General features: G+C 35.9%; 1 protein-coding gene across 10 annotated transcripts in view; it reads left to right on the forward strand.

Moving 5' to 3' along the window:
* The window catches only part of TCF12 (transcription factor 12), a 392,641-nt gene that overhangs the window by 361,063 nt on the left and 7,585 nt on the right, over positions 1–23,993 (forward strand). For 5 of the 10 annotated variants that reach the window (XM_025295663.3, XM_025295664.3, XM_025295669.3 and 2 more), the window contains 6 exons: positions 978–1,051; positions 2,048–2,119; positions 2,875–3,081; positions 12,208–12,322; positions 13,377–13,539; positions 18,381–18,613. In XM_025295663.3, coding sequence (XP_025151448.1) covers positions 978–1,051; positions 2,048–2,119; positions 2,875–3,081; positions 12,208–12,322; positions 13,377–13,539; positions 18,381–18,613 — 864 coding nt within the window. The remainder of the gene's footprint in view (positions 1–977; positions 1,052–2,047; positions 2,120–2,874; positions 3,082–12,207; positions 12,323–13,376; positions 13,540–18,380; positions 18,614–23,993) is intronic. The other 5 variants (XM_025295667.3, XM_025295672.3, XM_025295666.3 and 2 more) reach the window with 3 other exon arrangements.

Here is a 23,993-nt window from a genome sequence, read left to right on the forward strand (position 1 = left end):
TAAAGATTTTTGATCAGCTGTTTTATCTTTTTCTTTTTAAAGCTATTTTAAGACACTGCATTCTCCCCAGTACATAAATTAGTCTTTTTTTTTTTCTTGTGTTTTTTTTCTTTTTATTTTTTCTGTTCTAAACTTGTATCCTTTCTTTTTGTATCCCTTTTTAATAATATTGCTGCTTTTCTGAAGTTGAAGAGTAAATGTTTAACAAAATTTTCATGATAATATTTTCCAACCTAAATAATATGTTTTTATATAAATTATGTTGGGAAAATTTTTAGCAAAAAAACCTAAATGTGTTTGCGGTCTTTTGAAATTGGTGCATTTGTGTGTTACTAAAGGCACAAATCAGTATAACCCTTTAGAAAGTAGTTTTGGCCTTAACGAATTAAGGATCATAAATATGTTCGTACCTTTTAACTTAGAAATGCTATTTATCCTTAGACATGTTCCCCAAAAGGAAAACACAGCACTTTTTATCATTCATAATATAGTGATACTCAATTACTATTCATAATAGCCAAATGAAAGGAACCAAAGTGTCTAGCAGTGAGGTAATGGTGGTGAAGCAAATTATGATGTAGAGAATCAGGTGAATATTAATGTAAGTCATTAATAGCATTATCATAAAGACTGTAAAATATGATGGAAGGGCAGAATTTAAATTATGTATATTTTAAGTACATTTTCTCAAGATTCATGTGCATGTGGACAAAGTGTGAAGAACATGTAAACATAAAAGTAGTTACACGTTAAAGTCTAGTTTTTTCCCTCAACTCCCTCCATTATTTTAATAATGAAAAAAATTTTAATGCGTTGGGCTTATCAGTAGCCAATACCATGCTGAAGACTGAACAAAAATTTTCACATAAATTTGTACACACTTAGCAATAGTATATCTTTGCCCTTTCCTTCAGAACATTATCAAGATCACTGAGTTAACCAAGGTGTGTGGGTGCTTTGGGGTTTTGTTTTAACAGGAACCAGTCAGTGGCCCAGACCTGGAGGTCAAGCTCCTTCATCCCCAAGCTATGAAAACTCACTCCACTCCCTGGTAAGAGCCTCTGAGAAACATACAAGATCTATTTCATCTAATAGTATGGAGTTGTTTTTTGTTTTTTTTTTTCCCCAGAAAATCTTGAGTAACAATGAAAAAACAGTAGGATAGCATTACACACGAATTCTTTGCTAACAAATGGCCTGATTTAGCTGAACAATATGAGACACATCGGGTGTGCCTTTTGCCATCTGTTCTTTGGGACATTGGTTTTAGGACAGCTGGTTTTAAAATAGTGTTATAGGATTCTTATTTCTTTGACAGATCTAGGGTTTAATTTTACTGTAATTTTATGTTTATATGTAAAGGAAATTTAAAGGGAAAAAAACCCAGAGACCAAGTAAGAGAAAATTAGTTGAGCAATGCAAAATGATTGTATTTTACTTTCTCATATGATACTGCGTATAGTTGATTACATTTCTATTAAAAGTTTTAAATGCAACATCAGTTATTTTTGTCATGAAGAGTATTATTTTCCACATTCTCTTTTTATTAAAAAATGTGTAAATTGTATTGATAGAACCATAGATAAACAAGGCAGTAGAATAAAGGAGCCTGTCTAGGTATTGAGCATGAAGAATTTGTGGTAGGATGTTAACTACTGTTGCCTTTCTATGCTTACCACAGAATTACGAAGCATTATAAAAACAAACTAAGGATGACTTGATGGAATGCTAAGTCATGCTATTCAGTAATTCCAGGTTGCAAATAGAAAAGTTCTTTTTCTGTGACTAACAGAACATTTTAAATTAAAGGAAAGTTTTCTTCTCACATTTAAGCAAATATAAGCAATGTGTGCTATTTAGATGCTAACCTTATAACTTTGCTGTTAAATCCCAGCCTTCTCATACCTTAATACAAAGTAGATCTTGCAGGTCTCCGCGTTAACTTTACTAACATGTTATGCTGACATGCACATCAGCTATTTCCTCATCTCTTTTGGAGTTAATCTTAACCTGTGCTTTGCCTCCTGTTCTGTCTTGACTTTGCCAGAAAAATCGAGTTGAGCAGCAACTTCACGAGCATTTGCAAGATGCAATGTCCTTCTTAAAGGATGTCTGTGAGGTACTATTTCTTTTAGATGGTGCCTTTTTTGTGTTTCAATTAATTATACTTCCTATTATCCATTTAAAATCTTCAAGCCTGTGCAGACTCCAGAGTCTTTTAAAATCAAACAATGACTATTTTCGTTTTTGTAACAATATGTAAGAATAGGCCTTTGTTCTCATATATTGTTGACTATGATTCTTTTTAAAAGAGCTCTACTGGCATGTGCTTTTGGTTTTTTTAATTCTAATATGTTTGTGTATGGGGCATGTATATATCCACAGACAGATACCATTTCATCAGTTTTGTGAAAAGAACACATTTGGATATGGTCACCATTTCAGATAGGTATTAAATATTCACTTAAAACAGAATTACAACTTAAATCTGATGGATTTGAAGACCCTTCCCCAAGTTGCCCTTGTTTTGATGTTAAAATACAGGTTATCTTTTTTATCAATGATAATTGAGTGCCAGATACTGTAGAGTAGCCTTCAGCTTTTGTAGATGCTAAAAGAAATAACCTCATGCTAGATTGATAAATAGATTTTTATGAAGCAGTGATTTGCTTCTGAAGCTTTGGTAATTTAGCATAGTTTAAAAATATCCTTTCTTTGATTGTTTATTTATAATACAGGTAGTTTCTTTTGAAGCTACTTGATGTTGCATATTCACTTGCTGTCTTCTATATATCCCAAAGTAGAAATCATAGCAATTTAATGCATGCAACAGATAAAAGCAGTAACCTCCATGTCTTCTTTCAATCCCTACAGCAATCTCGGATGGAGGATCGTTTGGACAGACTGGATGATGCTATCCATGTGCTGAGGAACCATGCCGTGGGACCTTCTACCAGTTTGCCTGCTGGTCACAGTGATATACACAGTTTATTGGGACCATCGCATAATGCACCAATCGGAAGCCTCAATTCAAACTACGGTGGATCAAGCCTTGTTACAAGCAGTCGATCTGCTTCAATGGTAAAATAGTGCTCATGCTTTTTGAAATAACCCCTGAAGCCTGTTTTCCTAAATGTTTCTCGTGAAATCTTTAAGGGAGAGGGTCCTTCTTTTTATAAACAAGGTAGAGTGGTTTTTAAGAATTTCTTTACTGTTTTGGACAGGGTCATTGGCTGAGCATTTGACCTTAAAATCCTGCTATGATTATGTGCAAAAAACAGAAACTTTATACAGAGATCATATTAGCTTAAACTTGAATTTTTTTTTTCAGATGTATAATAATTGATGGAACATTGAAACAATGTGTAGAAAGTCTTAATAGCAAAAGCAAGAAAGCAAGACTGATTTTCACGGGTTCTGGTCTAGAAAAACTGTTTAATAAATTTGGAACCAGCCTTCAGTAGAACGGAACACAATAGTATTTGTACAGGTCCAAATTTAAGTTTTTTTTCCCAAAGAAAAAAATGTGAGGTAATTTTGAGAATGGCTGTAATTTAAGTGACAATGAAAGGAAACAATTTTAGATTAACGCCTGAAGAGAATAAAATCATTCATTCCATCTTTTTAAAAGCATGGTAATTCTTTAAAGTAGGGAAAAGTAGCATTCTGCAGCCATGCAAATCGAAAATTCTGTGTTGAATGTCTTACATTATTTTTTATATAAGTTATGTTTTAAAGTAATGAAGCTTTTTTTGAACCTGCTATTTAATTGAAACCATGTGTTTGCATGTTTATGTCATGGTTCTTAAGATTCATTGCATGCTGTGAAATATTCTCCTATGAAACAGATTTCTGACTGTAAGCCATGTGATCAAGGCTAACACTCAGCTATCATCGAAATAATTAGGCGCCCCAAATGCTGAAGTCTTGTTTTCTGTAAAATAGGATTGGTTCCAGATTTTTGCATTCACATGTCAGGGAGCCATTTATATTCATTCTGGAGCTGCTGAAGTAAACATCAAACAAGGCCGCCTGGTTTCCTAAGAACAATGTTTTCAGCGACATGGGTGACATTAGATGCCTGCATATCTTAACAACTGTGTTTTTGTTTTTTAATGTCAAAAGATCTTAAAATTTCAGTTCAGTTCAGTCGCTCAGTCGTGTCCGACTCTTTGCGACCCCATGAATTGCAGCATGCCAGGCCTCCCTGTCCATCACCAACTCCTGGAGTTCACTCAGACTCACATCCATCGAGTCAGTGATGCCATCCAGTCATCTCATGCTCTGTCATCCCCTTCTCCTCCTGCCCCCAATCCCTCCCAGCATCAGAGTCTTTTCCATTGAGTCAACTCTTCGCATGAGGTGGCCAAAGTACTGGAGTTTCAGCTTTAGCATCAGTCCTTCCAAAGAAATCCCAGGGCTGATCTCCTTCAGAATGGACTGGTTGGATCTCCTTGCAGTCCAAGGGACTCTCAGGCTTTTTTAAAATTAACTTTTGTTGCTGTTGATAAACTAATAAATGCAAAAACATTTATAAATTACTGAATTCATAGAAATTTAAGGCAGTATTTTTATCACTACTAGTGATAGTAGCAAAAAATTTTTAATATTATAATAAGGTAGCATTTGTTGCAAATATAAATTATTACTTTGCTGAAATACCATCTATCCTTATTCAGAAGAAGGACTTGCAAATCCTCACCTCTTAATCATTTTTAATTCTTCATTGTTAATAGCTCATTGCTCCTACTTCAATTTATCTGCTACAACATTTGATATATCTCTGCTGCTGCTAAGTCGCTTCAGTCGTGTCCGACTCTGTGTGACCCCATAGACGGCAGCCCACCAGGCTCCCCCGTTCCTGGGATTCTCCAGGCAAGAACACTGGAATGGGTTGCCATTTCCTTCTCCAATGCATGAAAGTGAAAAGTGAAAGTGAAGTCGCTCAGTCGTCTCCCTCTCTTAGCGACACCATGGACTGCAGCCTACCAGCTATATCTCTGGATCCTCTTAAATAAATGTAGAGTTTGTATGAAATGGAACTTCTGTCTTTGGGAGGTTGTTTTTATCAACTTTGGATACAAGTTGGAAAAGAAATTTTTCAAAATCCATTCTTCCAAAGCCATATAAAAACCTAGTATTTAAAAGGACTTGTAGAGGGGAAATTTGTTTCATTAGATATTGCCCTGAAACTTGTAATTAAGAAAGTAGCTTCCATTATATCCACTAGGAATATGCTGCCTGTTTCAGAGTTGCCAGAGATATTCTTTAAAAAGGAAAAAAACTGAAGGTAATATAGAAAAAATAGAGTTCTGAAACATGAGGTGAGTCTGACATAGTCTGAGAAGCAGCACCAGTGCTGCAGCAACTTAGTTGCTTAGTTTATCTATCAAGGTCTTCTTTCAGTTTTTACAACCTTCTTAGAGAACACAGAGCTGGGGAAAATCGACCAGGATCTGCTATATCCACCCCATCCAGATGTAATCACTAATGAGATGGAGATGCAGATGTTTCTGCCAGGCTTACCCTCAAATATTATTAACTGGCAAGATCTGACAGTGTCAAGTGAGTCAGTATTAAATTCCCATCCGTCTGAAATGAACTTTTTAGCTGTGAATACTCATTTCTCAGTTTCAGCAAAAGACCAAAGGATGGAATGAAATTAAAATCACAGTCAGCCATCTACTGTCCCAGCTAAGTGTTAGGCACATTGTTGAGGAAAATTTATCCTGGTGGCTGTTATTCGTGTCTGAGGGCTTCCATCAGTACTACCAGGAGCCTTGCTTACATGCCTGACAGCTTTTTTCATGTTCTGAGAGAGTGTGTGATTTGGAGAACATATTGTTGTAACTATTGCCAGCGATCTCCAAGAATTAATCTCCTGCCTGTATGTATCTCACCTTCATGTATTCTAACTGTTCATGACTAAGAAATGACAAAATTTTACATTCTGGAAGCACTTTTTTTTTTGTCTTGCTTAACTTTCTGGTAGTTTATGTATTTTTCCTCTGTATTAACATAAATTATTATTTGAGAGGCTTCCCTGGTGACTCAGACAGTTAAGAATCTGCCTGTAGTGCAAGAGACCTGGATTCAGTCCCTGGGTTGGGAAGATCCCCTGGAGAAGGGAATGGCTACCCACTGCAGTGTCTTGCCTGGAGAGTTCCATGGACAGAGGAGCCTGGTGGGCTACAGTCCATGGGGTCGCAAAGATACTTTTCCTCTCTATTAACCTAAGTTAATATTTCTTAGACCCCTAAAAATGGAGGTTTACATGGCCCCAATTACAAAGTAACCACAGAAATAGCAGTTTATCAGCAATTCTGTATCACCATTTAGAATCTGTAAAGTCAGCTTCCCTCAATATTTAATTTTCATCATTCCATTTATTTTTCTGTAGAGAGTAGAACTAGTCTGCTAAACCTTTCTAGGAACTCCATAGAAAATGCAAATAAAATTTTTGATGTAATGGATTCTTGTTCTCCTGGGCATTTATTAGAGGTCACCATTTTAATTCCAGGTTTTGAATATGATGTTACTTTCTCTCCTATCGTTATAGATGAGAAGAGCCAGAAACTTTTTCTGTAAAAGGTCAGATAGTAAAGATTTTCAGCTTTGCAGGATATATGCTCTGTATCACAATTACTTAACTCTGATTCAGTAACATGAAAGCACCCATAGGTGTTACAAAAACAAATGGGTGTGTCTGTGCTTTGATAAAGCTTTATTTATAGAAAGGGCCTCCTTTATTAGTTTAAAAAAAAAAAAACAAAAAAACACAGGACCAGCTTTGGACCACAGACATACTTTGCCAGTCCCTAGTTTAGAACATAAATTAGCTTCCCAATGTAGGAAGTAAGAATTAGCAGGTTTTTTGTTTATTTTTCTTTTTCTTGGCACCTATCGCTTTTTTCATCTTTCATTTCAATCAGTAGTTTGGGAGTTTTGTGAAGTAGTTGAAATATTTGAGGTGAGCCAGAATTAACTGAGAGTAGAAGAAGAAGACTTGATGGCAGGATAAAAGTAATACAGAAAGTTCTGCTCTCAACCTTCCAAGTGCTTCCAAGATTACTAGTGGTATGAATTCTACATGGGCAGGTTAACCAAATAGTCTCCTTGATCAAAGAAGTAGCTTTGTTCCTGGGAACCTATCCTGACATTATTATCAGTTATAACAAAAGCAGTAAGATCATCTGCAGCTTGTAGTAATGATTTGTAGATACATTTGTCTTTCATAGATGAAATAATTACTATTTTTATTACTATTTTTTTTATTTCACACAAAGATAATAAGACGACTACCTGCCAAAAATATTAATAGGGCTCAATATCAGAAGACCTAACTTTGTTGTTTATTTATTTGTTCATTTATTTATGGCTGTGCTGGGTCTTCGTTGCTGTGCGGGCTTTTTCTTTAGTTGCAGCAAGTCTATGCGGGCTTTTTTCATTAGTTGCGGAAAGTGGGGGCTACTCTGAGTGCGGGGGCTTCCCACTGTGTGGCTTCTCTTGTGGAGTACAGGCTCTAGGGTGTGTGGGCTTTAGTAGTTGCAGCTCTCAGGCTCCAAAGCACAGTACTTGTGGCGCACAGCCTTAGTTGCTCCACAGCATTGTGGGACCTTCCTGGATCAGGAATCGAACCTGTGTCCTGCATTGGCAGGCGGATTCTTTACCACTGAGCCACCAGAGAAGCCCCCTGATTGTTGTTTCTTTTAACTGAACAAACTTCACTAGCACAAAAGGTTAGGATTAAAAGAGATTCCAACCACAGAAATAACATATTTTAGGTATCAATATACACAATAATTAAATTTCCTGACGATTATTATATCAGGAAAAAAAAGCTAGTAAGTGGATAATTCCTACTTCTTCTCATATAATTAGTGTAGCCTGTCTGCCCTAGTTTCAACATTTCCTCTTACTTTTGAATACGGTTAACATTTTCATTTACTTAATTTCTTATTCCCTTTTAGTATTTTTGACAGATTCTCCATATCCTCTTAATCAATGTGATGTATCATTTAAAACACAAAATCAGGATTTTTAGAACTACTGAAATGTGAGCACTGTACAGACTATAGTTTTGCTCTCATTTACTTAGTCTAAGAATGAGCTCTTGGAATAAACTGCTGACTGGAAAAAATAATGTTAATAAGTGGAAAACTAAAAAGGAATAAGACTCATTGATTTCATTTAGGCATTGCAAAGAGGTTTCAGCAATATAAAGTTATCGTACATCACATCTGTTTATGGCTGTAATATCTAAAATACCAAGGCCCAATGAGATAGCTCTGTAGCTCTTTTATCTTTAACACAAAGTACCCAGTTATTGTTCAGACCATGATTTCAACTTCAAACTAAGTTGGATTAAAAGCTTTATATTAATGGAAGGTTGATGCAAATCTTTAAAAGTTCCTTATTTATGATACCAGATGAAATTACATCCATGAGATCTTTTGATTTTGTTATAAGGAAATTTAACTCTGGCATGTCTTTTTTTTTTTTGTATTGCTTGAGTTTTTGTTGCTTAAGCTATAGTTAGAAATGTGTGTCTTGTATGAAAGCAAACAATGTTCAATTGTAGAACTTACAGCTACCTTACATAATGATTTTAAAATATAAATCATATCTGATTTCTAAATCCTAAAGCAATTAAACTATATTTTTCCTAGTTTTAAAAGATTTAAGATTGTTATTAAAGACTAACAAAGAGTAATATTTTATTCAAGATTTTAAGCACTTTTTGTCACATATCAGAGTAAATTTGGAATCATTTTAGCCATATGTTTGAACAGTATTTAATTTTATTAGTAAGGATTTATATACAGTAGAAATTGTGTGTGTAGGTTTCAGCTAAACTAAAGGAGTTTGGTTTTTAACTGTACTTTACTTTTTCTAACCAATTTTTTCCTAAATGGGCATCTTAATTTTTTTTATTTTCATTAAGAACACATTATAGTGCTTTTAAAGCATTTTGATGCCATTTTTTTTAACTCAGAATTGTTTAAATGTCAACTTTTAAGCTTGAAAATCAGACAGCTTATATATTTATGGAAATATTATGCAAAAGGAACCATAACAAATAGAATTCTTCCAAGTTTTAGCATAAAACCCTCTTCAGGTAAAACAAAATACATACAGTACATAAAGATCCTTTAACCATTCTGTAGATTAATAGTGATTTAAGTCAAATCACTAGTATTCAGTGAATGGTACAAAGTGAGAAAATTATTAGAATAGAATTCAGAATCAGAGAGGAGTTCATGCTGAGTATTTTTCAGTCTGTCCCTTAATTCACAAGACCTCTTATTCATCAACTAATTAGATTTAACATCTTTCCATTGTGGGTGTTGAAGCCATTGGCCAAATTAAATGAAAACAAGTCCCTGTCGGATGCTCCCACAAAAATAAGGCCATACATAGATTGTAAAGGTTCAGAATGCAAGATGACGTCATTTAATGGAATGGGCCTTTTATTCTGAAATGGAGCTCTTCATAATAATCGAGATTTAGAGCATAGCAGGCCTAGAAGTTTTCCTTCCCCTGCTAGTCCCCCAAGAGAAGCAGCCTGTCAGCTGTATGCTAACGAGATGAACAATTAAACAAGGTCCTATCTGGCTGGCCCCACAGACTCTGAGCTCAGACAAAGAACTGTTTATACACCTGTTGCATGTGTGGACAGAGCCATTTGAATGTGTAGCTGCAGATTAAAGGGAGGACATGGGAGCCAGGGTGAGCATTGGTTAAAGAAAACTGTAAGAACTGTGAAAGTCAAATTCTCCAGAAAATATATGAGGCCCATTTGCAAGGGGAATCAAGTTACAAACAAAAAGTTCCTGCTAACTTCATTAATATGAAAAACTCCAGACTTAAAAGTTTTTGCTAGTCTGAGACCATTTTTTAAAGGTTCAATTTTTTCAAGGTTGGTGTGAGAGAATATTGAGTTTATAGTATTCCATAGAGACAAAGATATTTACCGGCATTTTATATCACAAAACAAATTGAGTAACCTTTCTGATTTTCCTTCAGGGAAAAGCAAAATCCCCAAGGTTTATTGTTTAGGTAATGATCCTTTGTCTGCCAATCCTTTCATCAGAAAGGAGGTGATAGAACATTTTTATTAGTTGAGATTTAGAAAATCAAAGAATTATTTATACTAATGAAGTAAAAAAAATAAGAATTTCACAAATGTATCATCACTTACCAACTGAGTGAAATTCAGTTTGTTCAATGGTATTGTCTTCTGAAGCTCTAAAATAGGTTTCACAGATAAAATACATAGTAAATATACTTATGTTTAAATTTTAAAAGCCTATTTTTAAAAATACCTCTGGCGGATTCATTTTGATATTTGGCAAAACTAATACAGTTATGTAAAGTTAAAAAATAAATAAATAAATAAATAAATAAAATAAAATAAAATTAAATTAAATAATAAAAATACTTGGTATGATAACTCAAAATACTATAGAAGAGCAAAATTAACACATATTACCAAAGAACATAGGAAGTTTTAAGTCCACGTTATAAATACAAACATAGAATCTTTTAGCTTTTGCTTTATCCTGCAATGACTTCCTCAGCCAGTCAAAAATTATTCTATCGTTAGAATACATTATTCTACATTATCTTTAAATACATTATCTTTAAAATAGGCTGAGGCTCCTAAGTTCCCAAAGAATTTTTAGCTACGTGTTATATCTATATTGTCTATTCTTATAAAAAGGAATTTTGAACCAACTTTCCCCTCAAATCACAAGTAGTTATAGCTAGCTTGAAAGCAACCTATGTGTTAAGAATAAACATGACTAGGATTCCCTAGAGATAGGATATCATAAACTTTTTAAAAAATGATTTCCTCTCTTGAAAGTAATTTTCACTGTCTACTTCACTTGTTATTAGGTTTAGTTCTTCAGGTTTTTCTCAAGATGTTTTTATTGGGGGTGTGTTGAAGTTCAGTGTAGAAGTAAAGGTTAAGGGATAAAGAAAGATTTCCTAAGTAGTAAGGGTGTAGAAGGCTACTTTGATTTCTGTGGTCCCTTCCCAGCTTTAAGATTTTATGATTCTAATGAGTGATGAATTTGTGTGGGTTAGAAAAAGGATGTAGTCAATGCTTGATCATCCAGGGGAGCAGTGACACACCTAATCTTCAAATAATTTTAAAAGTAGCTGTGGAATACATTAAATGGTTTTTGTTGTTGTTTTGTTGTTTAACTACATTAAAGGTAAGAATAAAGGCCGAGGACAGACATTTCTTCAAAAGTAAGGTGGAAGACCTGGTATGTTCTGATCAGATCCAGTACCAATAGCCTGCATTGCCTGAAATTTTTGTGTCTTTTGTTTGGCTCACAGGAAACCAAAGGAAAAACCTGCATAGGGGTATTTATATTAGGGTAAAATCCATACAAAGTCATAAAAGATAAAAGCTATATTAATTACTCAAGAGGGATTCAAAGCATGGTGTTTTACTGGGATTGAAGGATTTGTTGAAAAACAGTGGTTCTCATGTATAACTCCAGGCAATAAATCTATTTAATCAAAAGCTTAATCTTCTAGTTGACTCGTCTGCTATTGTTCTAATAAAAAGCTTCATTTGTAACAGTTTTTCTAAAAATACTGCATTAGCTAAAATTACATGCCATAGCTTCTCAGTTTAAGTCAACTGTGACTTGTCTAAATCTGATTAAAACTGAGAATAAAAATATATGGCAATTTTGGTTCCTGGAAATGTAGAACTTCTAAGCTACTTTAATTTTGTATTGCTTTTGTTGCTCTTTTAATTTTTTTTGAGAAGAAATACAAATTCATGGATACTTTAACATATTTAAGTAGTATGTAGAATAGGTTTTCAGATTGATACAGAATAGAGCTTATAATATGCTGTGCTCGCACAAAGAGCTGGGCATGACTGAGTGACTAAGCACAGCACCGCACATAGCATATAGAGTGCTTTATCTCTGTTAGCTCATTTGCTTCTCACAGCAACCCTCTGTGGAATATAAACTTTGAAAGTTAAAATTTTTTTTTAATATTTTTGCTCAGAAACAGTACTACTACTATCAAGTCTTTTACAGTTCAAAACCCAGAAAAGTGACATCCAAAAACAGTTGCTAAATTTAGATAAGTGATACTGTTTTCTCTATTAAACTCAGTGAAAGAATTTGAACAGTTACTGCCCCATGAACTTTTTTGTTTGTTTGTTTACTTTAGGTTGGAACTCATCGAGAAGACTCTGTCAGTCTCAATGGCAATCATTCAGTCCTGTCTAGTACAGTCACTGCTTCAAGCACAGACTTGAACCATAAAACACAGGAGAATTATAGAGGTAACTGTATTGTTGGTTTTCAGCAGTAGTGCAGACAGAGGTATCATTTGGAGCTCTGTCACCTTTTTCACAGTCAAATTGACATCTGTTCATCAAAAGTCATCTTAGAATTCCAAACAATGGTACTACTGCATGAATGTGCAGGGTAGACATTTAGGGTTCAGTACTTTGATCGGTTTAGCTGATCCAATTATAGATGTTTATTGATGGATGGAACCCTGTACAAACTGTTGTTCAGTGTTTACTGGCCATCTTCTTAGCTTCTGTTCTTTTTTTTTCCCCCCTTTTTTGGTCGCACTGCAAGGCGTGCAGAATCTTAGTTCCCTAACCAGGGATTGAACCCATACCCCCTGCAGTGGAGGCACGGAGTCTTAACCTCTGCATCGCCAGGAAAGACCCTGTCCTGTCTCTTTTTAAATCACTTCCCCTCATGGATGAGTCTTCATGGTCCCTAGAGGCAGTGAGAAAGATATTTCTGGGTATGTTTAGAGTTCTGAATGATAATAGCTGTTGTTTAGAAGATTATAATTTAATTGGAGAGACAGATAATTCTTGTAAAAAGCAAACTGTGGCCAATGTTATAGTAGACCTTATAAATAAGTACAAATATATAGGTAATAAAAGACCATCAAAGTAAAGTTTTCCCAATTATATTTAACCATGATACCTGTTTTATTGTGTTTGTCCAGGAAAATGTTAAAGCTTATTTCCTTTACCTTGGCAGCATCTTAAAAGTTGGTTTCTAAAATGCATCATGTTTCTCATACCTTGTTTAATTTTTAAATGGTACCTGAAAGTGAACATTGCACTCACCATCGGGGTCAACCTTGTTTGTTTGTTTTTTTTAATACAGATGCTTTAGAAAGCATTTTTTTTCTAAAGTTTGTGGACATGCTCTGTGCAACTCTGAATAGCTTACCCTTTTAAATCTTCAGATTTCCATTATAGCTCTAAAACAACTAAGGATATTTGCCATCAAGAAAGTTTTTTACTGTCTTAATTCTAATTCACAAATGAGTCTGGATGTTTATTTTGTTCTTTGCCTCTTTGTTAGGTGGCTTGCAAAGTCAGTCTGGAACTGTTGTTCCAACAGAAATCAAGACTGAAAATAAAGAGAAAGATGAAAACCTTCATGAACCTCCTTCATCAGATGACATGAAATCAGATGATGAATCCTCCCAAAAAGATATCAAAGTTTCATCTAGAGGCAGAACAAGGTATTTGTTACCATCCAGGTCATATTTCACTCACTTGCCATGGGTGAAAAGTGTCAGCTGTGTTGTAGATACTGTGTTGGGACTTTTATGTCTGTCATCTCATTTAATCCTCACAGCATCCCTAAACAGGAGACATATGAGGCTGATTCTAAGTTTGTTTTCCATGTTTCCAACAATATTTTAGGGTCTGCATATAAAAAATAATTACTTTTCTCCCCTCAGTGCTTATAGTCTGTACAACAGCTAGAGAACAAAATAGCTAAAGCAAGTTAAATTGTACAAGTACAGGTAGATGCAATCTGTCAATAATTATTTGAATATATTATTTTAAGTATATTATTATATATTAATATATAATACATTATATATTATTAAGCATATTATTTTAAATTAAGACCTCTTCTATGATTTAAACCTGGGACTGGCAAACTATAGCTCAGGGGCCAAATCTAGTTTATTGCCTTTTTTATAAATAAAGTTTTATTGGAACACCGCCATGCACCATTCATTTACATATTGTCTGTGGCTGTTCTCATAGTGCAGTGGCAGATTTGAGTAGATCTGAGAGATGGCCCACAAAGTTGAAAATATTTACTGCCTGGCTCTTTATAAAAGAAATTTGTGAATTCATGTTTTAAACAATAATTTGAAAAGAGTATGGAAAAGGAAGTACTCCACATGCACTGTTGTTGGGCAATGAGTTCTAGAAACTGGACTTGACTGCTTTGAAATATGGATATTGAACACATAATGAGATTAGTTTCAAATGATTTCTAAATTCTTCCATCAGATTTTTCTTTTAGTTCTACATGAAAAGAGAGAATTTATTTGTGATACATCCTCCTCCTAGTCTTTTTTTTTTTTTTTTCTGCTGGTGGCTCAGTGGTAGAGAATCCACCTGCCAATGCAGGAGACACAGGTTCAGTCCCTGGGTCAGAAGATTCCCTGGAGGAGGAAATGGCTACCCACTCCAGTATTCTTGCCTGGGAAATCCCATGGACAGAAGAACCTAATAGGCTACAGTCTATGGGGTCACAAAAGAATCGGACACAGCTGAGCACTCATGCACGTGGTACATTCTGTTTCTTGATATATATCTATTTATCAGTAATAAGTATATATCACATATATTTATATTTAAAACATTGTTCTTTGGGACTTCCCTCTTGGTCAGTGGTTAAGAATCTGCCTTCCAGTATAGGGGATACGGGTTTGATCTCTGGTTGGGAAACTAAGATCCCATATGGTGCAACTAAGGCCTACCACAGCCAAATAAATAAAAAAAAATTTTAATTGTTCTTTGTGTGGAAGTATGGTACAAAGGAAAGTTCAATAAGTATGCTAGGTTAACTAAAAGAACCAGCGTAGGGCTTCTCTATTGGCTCAGCCATAAAGAATCCACCTGTCAATGCCGGAAACATGGGTTCGATGCCTGATCCGGGAAGATCCCACATGCTGTGGAACAACTAAGCCCATGTGCCAAGAAAAGCCACTACAATGAGAAGCCCGTGTACTGCAACTAGAGTAGCCTTTGCTTCCCACAGCTGTAGAAAAGCCTGCCCAGCAACAAAAACCCAGCACAGCCAAAAAAAATTTTTTTAATTAATTAAAAAATAAAAACAAAAAACCAGCATGGTCCTTTCTGTCATTCATATATTTAAAAGTTGTCTTTTTATATTTGATAGTTTCACTATTTTCAATACTTTAACGTTTCTCTTGGGAAAATTAAATCTTACAACCTAATACTACCTATTTTTTAAAATAATTCTATCATTTTAATATGCATTGTATTCAGTTGTGCAAGGGTATGAAGAAGACAAAACTGGCTCAGGGAATCCCAAGGCCACTCCTTTGAGGCATCTTAATTCTTTCAGTTTCATGATTCAAATAGAACTTTAGGGGAATAATTTACACCTCTCCTCATCATTCATCCTTTCATCATACAGGTCAGTCAGCAAACTTCCTGTGTGAAGGGCCAGATAGTACATATTTTAGTCTTTATGGGTCATGCAGGTCTGTTGCAACTATTGAACATTGCCATTGTTGCATGAAAGCAGCCAAATACATAACAGATCTTCCAATAAAATTTTATTTACAAAAACAGGTAGCTGGCTCTTGAGCCAGTTTGCTGAGCTCTGTTATAGGTCATCAGAAACTGAGAATGCAGTATAATGGGTTAGCAAGAACTATACTTGATAGTTAATAATAGTAAATTTAAAACATGGCTTTGAACAAAATAAGGCTAACCTGGACTTGAATCATGGCTTCACTACATTTTGTCAAATGACCATGGCAGGTTAGTAAAATTTGCTGAGGTTTGGTTCCATCTTAAAGGAAATTTTCTATTTAGGATTCTTGTGGGAATAAACTGAAAATTATACATATAAAGCTCTTTTCATACTGTCTCCCATGCTGTAAATATCAGTAAAGGTACTATAATAATTTATGGTGATGATAATTTTATATACGTGTTCTTGGTTTTCTTCCACGAAGCACTACCTGGGTTCTTTTCTCCACTCTACAACCAATTAGCAGTGTAACCCTAGGGAGGTCACTGATGTTGTACTGGTTCTCAACCCTGCGCCGCAGACCTGTATAACATTTTAGAAATGCAGGTGCATTTCTCACCCAAGCTCACTGCCCAAGCATCCCCAGCAGTGGGGCCTTTGAAGACTGTAGAAGAACTCCTAAAGATGCTGATGAGTGGCCACATTTGGAAACCTCTCGACTAGATAATCTGGAAAGGTTCCTTTGAAGTCAACGAGCTGGTGATTCTCTATTATCAAAAGAATACTTTTACGTATTTCTTGACAATTAGGAGTAAAAGTCTGTTGTCTACTTGTTCTTTAATTATTAAAGTACTCAAGGTATTAGAGAAGAGGTGGAACATCTATTCTTTGTGCACAGATTTTCCAGATTCTAAGAGACTCTACCCAGTAATTTACTGAAATGTTGAATATAAATAGAATTTTCTATAAGTTATTCCAAAGCATTTTTCTCTATATTTTTCCAATTAATTAGTCCATTTTCATTACAGAAATTTGAAAATTATAGAAAAGCACACCAAGAAAACACAAAAAAACACTTGAATTAACTGTTGTTTACTTTTCAAGGAATATGTTTTTTCCATAAATACAGTTTAAATTGGAAATAAACTGGATATAAGTTTTATAATTTCAGCTTTTTAAATTTAATAATGTATTTTTAACCTTTTCATCTATCCATGAGTATTTTCTGCAACATCTTTTTTTCTTTTTGTTTTTTTTGCTTTTAGGCAGCTTTATTGAGGTTTAATTCAAAATATAGTAAAATATATCAATTTTAAGTGCACAATTTTTGTCCTTTGGCAAATGTATATGGTGATATACATAGATATCATAGATATCAATATATACATAGATATTAATAATGTAGAATATTTCTACCAGCATAGAAAGTTTCCTCATACCCATACTCATACCCATTTATAATCAGTCATCTCTGTCATCCTCTGGCAGACATTGATCTGCTTTCCCTTACTTTAGTTTTGTGTTTTCTAGAAGCTTCTGTAAATGGAATCATACAGCACATATAGTCTTTTGCTGCAAAATCTTCAGCTTTCTTTTTAGAGGCTGTATCAATTCAGTTCAGTTCAGTTGCTCAGACGTGTCTGACTCTTTGCGACCCCATGAACCCTGCATGCCAGGCCTCCCTGTCCATCACCAGCTCCTGGCGTTTACCCAAACTCATGTCCATTGAGTCAGTGATGCCATCCAGCCATCTCATCCTCTGTTGTCGCCTTCTCCTCCTGCCCTCAATCTTTCCCAGCATCAGGGTCTTTTCAAATGAGTCAGCTCTTCACATCAGGTGGCCAAAGTATTGGAGTTTCAGCTTCAACATCAGTCCTTCCAATGAACACCCAGGACTGATCTCCTTTAGGATGGACTGGCTGAATCTCCTTGCAGTCCAACGGACTCTCAAGAGTCTTCTCCAACACCACAGTTAAAAAGCATCAATTCTTTGGCACTCAGCTTTCTTTATAGTCCAATTCTCATATCCATACATGACTACTGGAAAAACCATAGCCTTGACTAGACAGACCTTTGTTGACAAAGTAATGTCTCTGCTTTTTACTCTGCTGTCTAGTTTGGTCATAACTTTCCTTCCAAGGAATAAGCAAACAACCTTCCATGGTTGTTCTAGTTCAACCATGTTTTAAAATCATCACCATTGATGGTAATATTTTTTTCTGGAACAAAATTAGTAATTTTCTGAGATACTTCTTTCATGCCGTATCTTAAGCTTTTCTTCCTCCTCCTCAGTGGACTGGGGAGAAGAACATAAGAACATAAACTATAATACATTACTATAATAGGACAGTGTTTCTCAGACATTAATGTACATATGAATCTTGTTAAAATGAAGCTTCTGATTCAGTAGGTTTTCAGTAGAACCTGAGATGTTATATTTTTAACAGTAATGCAACACTGTTTTTACAGTGAAGTAAAAAGTAAAGTTTTTAAACAATAATGCTGATGCTGCTAATCATATTTGGAAAAGCAGGGTGCTATAATATGTGGTCATTCAAATTATATTTATGAAGTGTTTCACTAGTTTGAAGTCTTTATGCAGTAATGTACAGTGGAAATGCATTTAAATGTGTGTGTGGTATAATTTCAACTATATAGCTATATATTTACATCAAGGAAAGATTGAAAATTAATACACATTCTTTAAGTGTAGCTGTTACCATTTGATAAAATGTAAGGTCATTTTAATTTTTATACTTCATAATTTCGTGCAATTAGCATATCTTACTTTATAGGGAACCTAATGGACATTGTTGTTACTTTCATTTCCAGCAGTACTAATGAAGATGAGGATTTGAACCCAGAACAGAAGATAGAAAGGGAGAAAGAAAGGCGGATGGCCAACAATGCCAGAGAACGCTTGCGTGTACGAGATATTAATGAGGCATTCAAGGAGCTTGGTCGAATGTGTCAGCTTCATTTAAAGAGTGAAAAACCCCAAACAAAACTCCTTATTCTTCATCAGGCCGTGGCAGTTATCCTTAGTCTAGAACAGCAAGTCAGAGGTAAGTAGGTTCAGCAGAGACATGAACTGTTCTGCTTCTGGTGGGCAGACATTTGTGTGTCTGTTCACTCTTCCGCTTGGGCAAGTTGTTTATGTGCTCTCCTAGTACTCCTGCCACCGCATCATCTAGATCAGGTTTTCCCTGGTTCTCTCACCTATATGTCTCACTATGTTGGTCAGTATCTGTAGGTTCAGTGCTTCCCACAAACCAGTAGAGAGCAAAGCTATGAAACAATGCAGTGAACAGCCAGCCTGCTGCTCAGCATTAGTGTTTTGTGCCTCTTAGTTTTTATTGACTCTGGAATCCCATGCTGTTGAATTTACCTGCCTACACTTGTCCTTCTCCCTGCTCCTTCCTGTCTTCCCTACTTTTCTGTAGTCAGTTTCTTGCCTGCTTTCCCCTGGGGCATCTGTGAGGCCCTGCTGGTTAATAGGATGTTTGGTCATGGCCTCTCTTCACTTTGCTTCCTATGAATGTCCTTTGTATGCATGTCAGTAAGGTGTCAAGAGTTGCTTTATTGATCCCTCATCAGGAATGCCATAAGCTTCTTGGATGAATGTGTACTGGCATGCCTTTATGTCCCTAAGGACAAAAGTGTGCTTTACACAGACTTATCCATTGTTGACTCAGACAACTCTCCCAACTGATTGACTCAGACAACTCTCCCAACTATTATTCTGATAGAATCTTTTTGGGAGGAGGGCGGGGGGTGCGGCACACGGCATGCCTTGTAAGTTCTTGGTTCCCTAACCAGAAATTGAGCCCAGGCCATGACAGTGAAAAGTCCAGAACCCTAATCGCTAACCCACCAGGCACTCCCTTAATGGATTCTTAAAGAAGCTTTGAAACTTTTTTTTTAACAAAGTATTTATTGCACATCTCCTCTGTCACAGGCAGCTATGTTCTAGACCATGGGTTATCAATTAGTACAAGCTTCCAGCCTTTGAGCAGTTCTATCATCAAGCTTGCTTTTTTGCATATATGTATATATCTTATTTGAAGCTACAAATGCCTCATCCTAGGCTTCTTTGCAAAAAATTTATGGATTGTGGCATTTGGTTCCAGACCCCATCGCTAACCTCTCTCATTGAGAGCAACTTTTCTTCCTTATTTATTGGCTATTTATGATACTTTATTTAAAGAAAGTTGGAAAAGAAAAAAGAGTAGGAATGGACAGATGCTTGATAACTACAACAGGAACTCTCAACACTGATCATAGAAGGAATACTCTTTCTAAGGAAACCAGAGTTAGAGAATTTGAACACATTTTCAGAAAAACATACAGTAGTAATTCATCTATTTTTTCCTCCAGTGTTTTTAATAAATAAGAAAGATCAATAAGTAACACACCTACCACTAAAACCAGATGCTTGCTCTTGTCTTAAGACTTTTGAAGTATCTGTAGAGTGTAGATGTTAGTGAAACCTGATCTTACGCAATCATTTGTAAGATCTGACCTTGTCTTAATTCCATGCAAGCCCCTACAATAGAAAACCTTAGTCTGAAAGAGTATCTAATATCTCGACTTATCCAGCTGCCTGCTAACTTCCTGGTCATTGTTATGGGTACTGACTTTTTCCACACTATTCTGGAAAACTATATAAGGAGCCATTGACTGATTAGAATGAATAAAACTTAAGTACACTGAACTGTAACTTCATTAGGGACTCCTTTAATATTTATAAAAGCCTATCTTCCTCCTACCCTTAAACTCTGGACTTCAAAACCCAGAGCGCTTATTTTACAGGTTTATGTAAAAACCATGAGATCCATGTAAGACTCCTTGGAAAACACTGCTGGCTGTCTCACAGAGTTTGAACCCTTCATGTAGCCCATAATGCCTGTTCCTTGTCTACAGAAGCACTCTAGAGTTTGGTGTAATTGCTTTCTTTCTCTGCACTTTATCTGCAGCAGTTTTGACTTCTTTTGGTAACATGTTCACTTTTGAAAGTCTCTTCATCGCTGCAGGAGCCCCACCCAGTGGCCCCTGGACCCAGCAATTTCTATAAAGATGTACATGACCTACTTTGGACATCCTCTAGGCTCTCTGAATACCTGCTTTGGTATGGGGTGGTGTTCCAAGACCACATCTAGCTATGCACATCCTGTCATCCTTAGACAAGTAGTTATACCAGGAGGGCAACCAGACCTGGGTCTAAGTGCATCCTTAAAAACAGGAAGTGGCTTCCCGTCCAAGCCTCAGATTTTCCCAGAGCACGTTTTGTGCCTTGGTGCCCCATATATCAGAATCCCATCTGGTCTGTCATTGGCAGTTTAAACCTCTTCATCATCATGACTATAATTTTATCATTACTGTTTTCCTCAGCAGATTTCACAGACTACCTTCAAGTTTGTCCTCTCAGTTTTACTAAAGATTAAATTAGTGGTCAAACACTTCCTCCTCAAACTCTTTCATAGATCAGCTTGATAAACTCATTTCTCTTCTTGTGATAATTTAGGGACAATAGAACCATTAGAATTTTAGTTCCCCGGTCTCTTAGTGAATCTGAAGATGAATAAACTAAGACAGTGATTCTCAAATCTCACTGGTCTCAGAATCACCTGAGGCTTTTCCTTTTCCCAGACAAATTTCCTACCCTCAGTAGATTTAATTCAGTTGCAGTGAGATGGTCAAACATAGTAATAAGTGGTCAAAAATATTCATTGATAATACACCACTGAAATAAATAAAAATGGCATTAACCCACAAGGATAAAGGGGAGATAATAGCCAGTAAGAGAGTAAAAAATATGTGTAAGATTGTAGATAGAGTAGATAACTGACTGACTTAAAAGAAATTAAGTGGAGCAGAGAGGAATACCAACAAGAAGCAGATAGCCCATCCCCTGAAAGCCTCTGGACTTTAGAGGTACTAATTATTGGGAAAAAGCAGAAGTCAGGCATCAGACACCAAAACAAAGATTCATTGGAGCTTGCTGTGTAAGGCTGGATCCCTAAGTCTCCTCTGTACTACATATTACTTCTGCCCTCTCTTCCCTTCTACCATAGAAGTCAGGGGGATTATTTTCTGTAAAAAGTGAAATCTGAAAAGACTGCAGATCTGGAACATGAAGAATAACAGGGAATGGGTGAAGCGTGAAGCTGAACAGTGGGACCCCTAGCCCTGTATTCTGCCTTGCTTCCCTAATGCCAGCAGCAGAGTATATTAATGCTGTCCTCAAGGAAATGGGGTAACTCTTTTCCAGAAAAAATAAAATACTCTAGAGAAAAGACTTCCAGGTTTAGGAGTTCCTGAGTAATAATGACTCACTTTTAGATTACTGTAGAGTAAAGCCCACACGGGTTACTGTCTTACTTTAATGTTAAAGGACAACCAAAGATTTAAGAAAAACCAGCATGAAAAAGAAAAATTTGAGATCAAACCAAAGAGAAACTCAGAAGAAAACAAAAACATACAAAACGCATTAGGAAACTTTTTTGAAAACTAAATATCTTCTAAGAGAAAAGCTATGCATAAAAGAGAAACCGTGAAAAAGGAATATTCAGGTAATATGATAGCAGAAAAAATATAGTAGAGAGGTTAGCTGATAAAGCTGAAAAAATCTCCTAGAAAGAGATGAAAAATAGAAGAGAAGAACTAGTAAAATTAGAGAGGATAAAAGGCAATGGCAACCCACTCCAGTACTCTTGTCTGGAGAATCCCATGGACACAGGAGCCTGGTAGGGTGCAGTCTGTGGGGTCACTAAGAGTTGGACACGACTGAGCGACTTCACTTTCACTTTTCACTTTCATGCATTGGAGAAGGAAATGGCAGCCCACTCCAGTATTCTTGCCTGGAAAATCCCAGGGATGGCGGAGTCAGGTGGGCTGCTGTCTATGGGGTCGCACAGAGTCAGACACGACTGAAGCGACTCAGCAGCAGCAGCAGCAGCAGCAGCAGCATCTAACCAATAGGATTTATAGTGTAAGAGCAGAAAGGAATGAAGGGGATTATCATGGTAATAATACAGAAAATTTATAAGTACTGAAGAATACATGTCTCAAGATTCACTGGGACAACCTAGATGGAATGGGGAGGGAGGAGGGAGGAGGGTTCAGGATGGGGAACACATGTATACCTGTGGCGGATTCATTTTGATATTTGGCAAAACTAATAGAATTATGTAAAGTTTAAAAATAAAATAAAATAAAAAATAAAATAAAAAAAAAATTTTTTTTTAAATAAAAAATCAAAAAAAAAAAAAGAATAATGATTTTAAAAATTACCTCAAGCTAAAGTATATCATTATGAAATTTCAGAGCATCAGAGTTACAAAAGAATATCCTAAAGCTTTTAGAGACAACATTTAAATAGCTCACAGAAAAAGGAACAAGAGTCAAAATGTCATCAGAGTTCTGAAGTAGTGCTGGATTCCAGGAGATAGTGGAGCAATACCTCCAAAATTCTGAGGAAAAATCATATTCAACCTAGTATTCTGTACCTACCCAAACCATTTATTAAAATGTAAAGATAAATATATTTCAGATATACAAAGGCTTTAAAATTTTGCCTCCTGAAAGAGCGTCTGGAACATAGGCTTAAACCAAGTAAGGACATAATCAGCAAAGCCAAGGGCATAGCACCTGGGAAAGAACAGATCTACCACATAGGAGTAGCAGAAGAAAATCCTGTAACAAGAACTGCTAGGCCTAGAAAAGAACCAGTCCATAGTGAAAATAGAATACTGTTAGAAGAAAGGTTTCCCTGGAAATAAGATAGAATTAATAAATAATATAATGATGTGTTTGAGATTTTAGGAAGAAATGTTGAGAGGCATTTGCTAGATCTATTAGATCATTTTAAGGGGGAAAATTAGCATTATTAACAAATGAAAAGCAAAGCAACTATAAGCTACAGGAAAAACAGTCATATGAACAAGGAAACAAATATAAAATCATTAACTTATATGTATGTCCACATAGATGTAATGACACATATTTACCTAACCATGATAAGAAGTAACTATTGAATTAGCCAAAAACTGTGCTAATAGACATGTTAAGAAGAAGATGGTATTATAAAAGAGGCAAATTCTCAGCCATCCACCAGAGGGTAAGAGAGAGACACCTGATAGAAATGTGAGAATGACAATCACTTCTCATGCCCCACAGGGAATGTCTGACTTCTGAAAATTCCATGGACAGAGGAGTCTGGCAGGCTACAGTCCATGGGGTCACAAAGAGTCTTCTTAGCTTTACATCAGGCCTTCTTGACTACATGACATGTTTGCCATGGGCTGTTCACACAGACCAGGAAGTATGAAGCAACAGCACCAGCTTTTGCTTTTTTTTGAATCAAAGTTCACTTTACTTCACATTTAGTAGAGCTTGTGTGTGTAGTCACTCAGTCATGTCTGACCCTTTGGGACCCCATGGACT

This window comes from Bubalus bubalis, chromosome 11, assembly GCF_019923935.1.
Source record: "Bubalus bubalis isolate 160015118507 breed Murrah chromosome 11, NDDB_SH_1, whole genome shotgun sequence".
Classification (NCBI taxonomy): Eukaryota; Metazoa; Chordata; class Mammalia; order Artiodactyla; family Bovidae; genus Bubalus; species Bubalus bubalis.